Source organism: Columba livia, chromosome 1 (assembly GCF_036013475.1).
Source record: "Columba livia isolate bColLiv1 breed racing homer chromosome 1, bColLiv1.pat.W.v2, whole genome shotgun sequence".
In the NCBI taxonomy this organism is placed as follows: Eukaryota; Metazoa; Chordata; class Aves; order Columbiformes; family Columbidae; genus Columba; species Columba livia.
In genome coordinates, this window is record NC_088602.1 from 45951084 (window position 1) to 45957083 (window position 6000).

The window sequence follows — 6000 nt, forward strand, 5'->3', positions numbered from 1 at the left end:
ACGATTGGGCCACCCACACCACAGCTTAAGGCCAGCAGAGGCTGAGAACGCAGGAAGGTGCCGGTTTTCGTGTCATCCGCACCCTCAGCGACCTCCGGAGAGAAACAATGGGGAGCGCCCGGGCACCAAGGGGGGAAACCCGCCCCTCGTCCCCCTCACACCGAGCAGCCGCCAGGCCAGGGGCTCCGGCCGGGCACCCCGCCCTCGCCTCCGCTGCAGGGAGGGGCCGGCCGGGCTGGGGGCCGCGGCGGGGGGGGGCGGCGGGCGTCGCGCTTTGCCGCCGCGGCCCCTCATCGCCCCAGCCCGCAGCCTCCTCCCCGCCGCCACTCGGCACCGTACGGCGCCTCCGGGCCCGGCCCGTCGGTCAAGCACTCAGGTCGAGGGGAGCGAAACGCGGCAGGAGCAACAGGCAACCCTGCTGCGGCCCGGGGACGGAGCCCGAGAGCTGGCTGGCAGGACGAGCAGCTGCCGGCGGAATGGAAGCCCCGAGGGGCACGATCCCCTCCTGGACGCCTTCCTGTGTAATCTAGGTGTTCCTGCTCGGGCAGGGGGATTGGAGTAGATCATCTTTGGAGGTCCCTTCCAATCCCTGACATTCTGTGATTCTGTGATCCTCCGGGGGGAACTCGGGAACTAGGTGGGTGCGGCGCACTCCTCCCCAGCCCCCCCGGCTCCCCCTGGACGCAGCCTCTCTCCAGACACCGGGGCCGCCAACAAGGCGGCAAAGGGAGAGATCACCGAAAAAGGAGGAAAAATAAGACAGGGCAGCTGAAGGCTGCTCCGACACACGGCAAAGCACCAACGTCCCGCTAGCGGGATCCGCGGGTGCCCTGCCCAGAGGGCAGCGGCGCGTCTCGGTAGAGACTACAGGGTTCAACCCGTCCCAGTGACACGACAGGCCCCGGCCGGAGCGAGCTCTGCCCGAGGTCTCAACATGGACACCATGAGGAAACGCTCTATCCCCCGAGGCGGCCGCAGAAGGCCGGGCGGAGCGGGACTTTACACCGCTATCCTCCGCAAGGGCGTGATGGAGACTCCGGCCTCCGCGCTGGGGGAGGGGAGCGGGCACAGGTAACTGCTTTCCCCGCCCGGGCCCCGGGAAGGGGGTGGCAGCGCCATCTGCACCGTAACGCCGGCCAAGCGAGCGGCAGGGCCCGGGTGGCGGGCAGGGGGTGGCACCTGGGCAGTCACCGGGTTACATCACCACCCCGTCCGTCTCCCGGGGCCCGGCGGGGGCCACACGTCAGAGGCAGCGGGGGCAACCGCGCTGACAAGGGAGCGAGGAAGGAGGATGAGGAGGGCGGCGGCCGGGAGCGGAGCAGCGTGCCACTGCCGTGCACGCACGGGGCCGGGGGGAGGGCCGCTCCCAGCCGGCGATGGGAGGGGGCGGCGGCGGCCGCCGGGGCTGCCCGTCGCGCCCGGGAGGGAACTCGGCGTGCGTTACCTGCCCGGGTGGCTCCCCAGCTCCCGGTCGCTCAGCGCCGCCGTGTAAATCTTCCGGTATCTGTCGGCCAGGGCCTTCCCGGAGAGCAGCAGCTGGTAGCGGCTTCGGCAGCCCAGCGACGGCGGCGCCAAGGCGCCTGGCAGGGCTCCCAGCCCACCGGCTGAGCACTCCTCGGGCCCCATGGGCCCCGCCGGACCAGCGCCGCTAGGAAAGAAGAAGCCGCCCTCGGCCCCGGTGCAGGCGGCGACGGCGGCTCCCGCAGAGGCGGCTGCGGCGCTCATCCCCCTCCCCGCCCGCCCCCTGGTGGCTGCGCTGCCTCCCGGCGCGACGCGGGCACAGGCGGCTCCCGCTGCCTTCACCGCCGGGGCCCAGCCATGGAGAGGCCGCAAAAGCCGCCGCCGTCGCCCCGGAGGCTGCTCATCCACCCGGGCCGGGCCGGGGGTGCGGGAACACCCCTCTCCTCCCCTCAAGCGGCGGCTCGGGATCCCGGCTGCCCGCCCACTCGCCCTCCGCCCTGGGCGCAGCGCCGGCCGCCGCTCCCTCCCACCGGCGGGCACGCCGGGCTCTAGGCAAGACCGTATGCCTCCGGAACGGCGGGGAGAGGGGAGGAGGGCCCAGCCACTCTTTTCCCCCTTCCCCCTACAGGGGCAGGGGCGGGGGCGGAGGCCGGCGGCTGCCGCTTCTCCACCGGAGTTCCTCCTCAGCGGCGCCACCGCCCTCTCCGCGCAGCCGCCCCGGCCCCACCTCCCTCCCGCCGCCAGCCCGGCCGGCGGGCGCATGCGCCGCCCCGCCCCCTGCGCGGCCCCCGGGAAATCCGGGGCCGGCCGGAGCCCGCACCTGCTGCGCGGGGACGGGACGCACCGGGCGGTCCCGCAGCCCGGGGGCGCCCGTGGGGGTCCCCGAAGTCATTCCCGCTTGGGCTCGGGCCTCCTGGGACCCGTAGGTTGTCACAGGGAGCTTATCCTTCGCCCTGTTGAGGGTGCGTGTCTGTCTGTCTGACAGTTGTATTTCGGTGTCCGGCTGTAGTTGGACAAGGCTCAGGAACTACCGGTTTCGGTGGGGACAGCCCTTGCAGTCATGTTGCGTCGCCATGAGCCCCTGCACCAGAGTATCAGCTTATGGCCTGGGTGCAAGAAGTCTGGTGTGACCAACACAGCATCTGAGCCCTGATGCACCAGTGCCCTGCACCCTGTTAATTTGGTTTGTAACGCTAGCAAGGCAGGAGCTTTTCTAGGAGCAAGAGCCCTTCTTATTTAATGCTGGGATTCCTAAATGCAATCATGTTAGGCCAAGATTGTAAGTTTTCTTCTCTGGTCCCAGGATGCCGTACCTGCTTTCAGAAGACAAGGGAGGTATAGCAGTAGACGCTCCTACAGTGCTTCTTGTATTACCTCCTATTTTACAGATTACTTTTTTATCTTCATGTCTCTTACACTGTTACTTTATCTGTTAGAACTGTAGGCCTGCAGTTTTGCCACGCTTTCTACTGCTTTATGCAGATGGTAACTTCAGGTGTACAGGCCAGAGTACATATAAAAAACAAACCAAAAAAAGTCTGCAAGCCAAATGTGGCTTGGGTCCCAGTCTGCAGAAAAGCATCATCCAAGGAATGGATGGTGCATGGTGTCATATTTCCTTTTTTTTTTCTTCACTCCACCAAAAGAGGGCCTAAATAAAGGCTGGAATTTTGCTGATTCTGAGTACAGATAAGTATTTTTTGCAAACAATTCCTTTCTGCGTAACAGCACATATAAGAGAACTATGCAACTGTCATCCTAAACCTGTCATCCACTGACACTTAACCATTCATGCCAAATTTCAAGTACTTTTTTTTTTTTTTACAGTATGTCAAAACCAATAAATTCATACAGTTTTTCTCAAGCATAGCTGTCCAGGTAGCAGAAAGACAGCCAGATTAGTGCCATCACTGAAGAAAAAACAACTTTCTGAACACAGAGGCACCAGAGACCATCCAAGAAGTATTTAAAATACTAGCTATATAAAAAGCTTTCAATTATAATTCTTACAATGTAGTGGATATGGGGGAAAAAAAAAATAAATAAAAATCCAGCAGTGGTAAGAGGAGCTACAGTAAAACAAGCACCATGTCTTATGGTGCTAAGCACCACCAAATGGCATTCCCTCTGGGAATCAGAGTAAGTCCTTCTAGCTCCTCTTTTGGGATTACCTAATGTCATTCCTACAAGGAAGAACAAGAAAAACAAACAAACAAACAAGCCCAAAGACACCACACACCACCTTTTAGCTCATTTTTGTGTTTTGTTGTAAGCTGCTGCTTCATATCCAAGGGTAATTTTTCTTTTACCAAACACAAGATGCTTGACAAAGGGACTATCTTCTTGTATAACCCTTGTCACATCCCAAAATTATTCTTCTTCACTAATACTGTTTTAGCCATCTTAAAGTGCATACCATAAAAGCTAAGTGCTGGCAAACTTTTATGAAAGTGATGCAATTTATTGCAATTCTTGCATATTGCTCCAAACTCGAGAATTTGTCTGGGCTTGTGTTGTACAGAGCCACACGCAGTGTGGTGAGCATTACTGTTTGCAAGCTGGAACTGCTGCTCCACATCTCTTATTATCTCGAGTATTTTTTGCTTTCAGAGGGAATCTTGCTAAGAGTCCACCTTCCATAAGCTTCAGTCTGTTGTCAAACAATAGTGTTTGACAACATAATTAGGATTTGCCAAGCAAGAATAACTCTGGACCCTCTTATACTCCACCTCCAAGCTCTCTTTAACTTGCGAAGCTGTTAATGGCACTAACTGGGAGCTGGATTTTCATTCCTTATTCACAGCCATATTTTCACGTCTTGTTTGTTCCTCAGGAGAAACCATTTTTCATTTTTTCTTTAGTATGATTGTGATACCTGTATTTCATAGTCTTTCTCAGAGGGTGGTTCTGAGCAAAAATACCAGTACTGTGCCATGTAAGAACATTCGGGAATACGAATTTCATCCGAACCAGCCTTATGCTAGAGCTGGTATTGACTACACTCCTTCAGTTATCAAAAAATTATTAAAAGTATTACAGGTTCAAATTTGACATTTTGTTTTATTAAAAAAAAAAGAAGAAGTTGTATATTGTTGGAGACTCTGTTTGCACCAGATTAGCCCTTTGCTTTCTGTATCTGCAGAGCTTTTGGTCTAGCAGTACATATTTGAAAGATGGATTTATTAAACCATCAAAACAAACTCAGTCAACTGAAAGCTACCATTAAGTGCTTTGCAACCAGAATGTGTCTTACTCCTGACAATTCTCAACCCTTTTCCCGTTTGCTAACATCTACTTGCTGTTACAGAATGAACCACTTTGACAGTCAGCCTCTCCCTTTTACTATGAGGTGGGGTTTTCAGCAGTTGCGTTCATTCGCTTGGCACCTTTATAAATAAGTTTTAGTAGAACAAATTGTTCAGAAGTCATCCAGAATTAGACTCTGACAGTCTGTCTTGTTCACTGTCACTGCTCACATGGATCGGCACTGTTCAAATGTGACTTTCAACACAGCAGAACAAGAATTTCCACAGGGTTATTTGAAAGCTCTCATGTCCGGCATGACTGGATGTAAAGGAGAAAGTTCCATGATTTCATAATCTAACCTTTATACTTCTCAATTATATTTCCAGGGTGTTATGAACTACATAATTCAGTATTTCTGCAATAAAACTTGCAATTTACTACAATCAGGTGATGTTGGAGTTCTTTGTTCACCTGAAGCAATTAGCTCTTACCATCACATTTTTCTAATAGGACTTAAACCGGTAATAATGAGGAGAAAAAAAAAATCAAATCTCTTTGTCATTAAGCTTGTGTCACTGTCAAGATGTGTTGTGAGGCTGTTAATAGATTAATCAAAGGGACTGTTTTTCATCACATAATTCCAACAAAGCTAAAATATCTTCTGGCATTCTGACTCCATAATGTGCATCTATCCTTATTTTAAGTTGACAACATTTATTTTGGGACTTCGTTATTATGGTGGGCAGGGAGTAAAACCACGAAACTTTGTAACATGATTCTTACCCTGTGCTTTTATATCACAATGAGTTTTTCAATGACAAAAAGCACAGGCCAGGCATGTACTGCCTCCATATTAGAGACAAGGCTGTGTTCTCCATTCCTACAATGGAGACGCTTGTTTCTTTTGATCCAGATTTTTTTCCAGGTGAAATAGTGACAACAACTTATGCTTATTCATATTTAGTTTCCATATACAGCACAAATGAAGGAAAACAAGGCTCACATATTCACTAAATATATATATATATTTTAATAAAAGGAACAACTTACTTCCAAATTTATTTGCTTTGTCATGTTTTTTGCAAGGCAGGTGTTCCTAGTCTTAATTGCAGAGACATACTAGAGGAAAATAAATTTTAAAAATACTAAAAAAAAAACCCAACCATTTTATTTTTTATGCCAGCTGTCACAAATCCCAAAGAGCTTGCTAATCAAAAGGTCCCTTTGTGCATCCTTCACCCACTTGTGTCTTTATACTTTCTGTTGCACTAATGTTTGACTTCAATTCTACCT

At 52.6% G+C, this 6000-nt stretch overlaps 1 protein-coding gene across 31 annotated transcripts in view; it reads right to left on the reverse strand.

The window, feature by feature from the left end:
• MYCBP2 (MYC binding protein 2) overlaps positions 1–2198 on the reverse strand; it is a 198400-nt gene extending 196202 nt beyond the window's left edge. For 17 of the 31 annotated variants that reach the window (XM_065056111.1, XM_065056306.1, XM_065056147.1 and 14 more), the window contains exon 1: positions 1445–1813. In XM_065056111.1, coding sequence (XP_064912183.1) covers positions 1445–1725 — 281 coding nt within the window. In that variant the 5' untranslated portion in view covers positions 1726–1813. Of the gene's footprint in view, positions 1–1444 lie in introns of all 31 variants that reach the window. The other 14 variants (XM_065056264.1, XM_065056253.1, XM_065056218.1 and 11 more) reach the window with 3 other exon arrangements.
• Positions 2199–6000: the final 3802 nt, after the last annotated feature.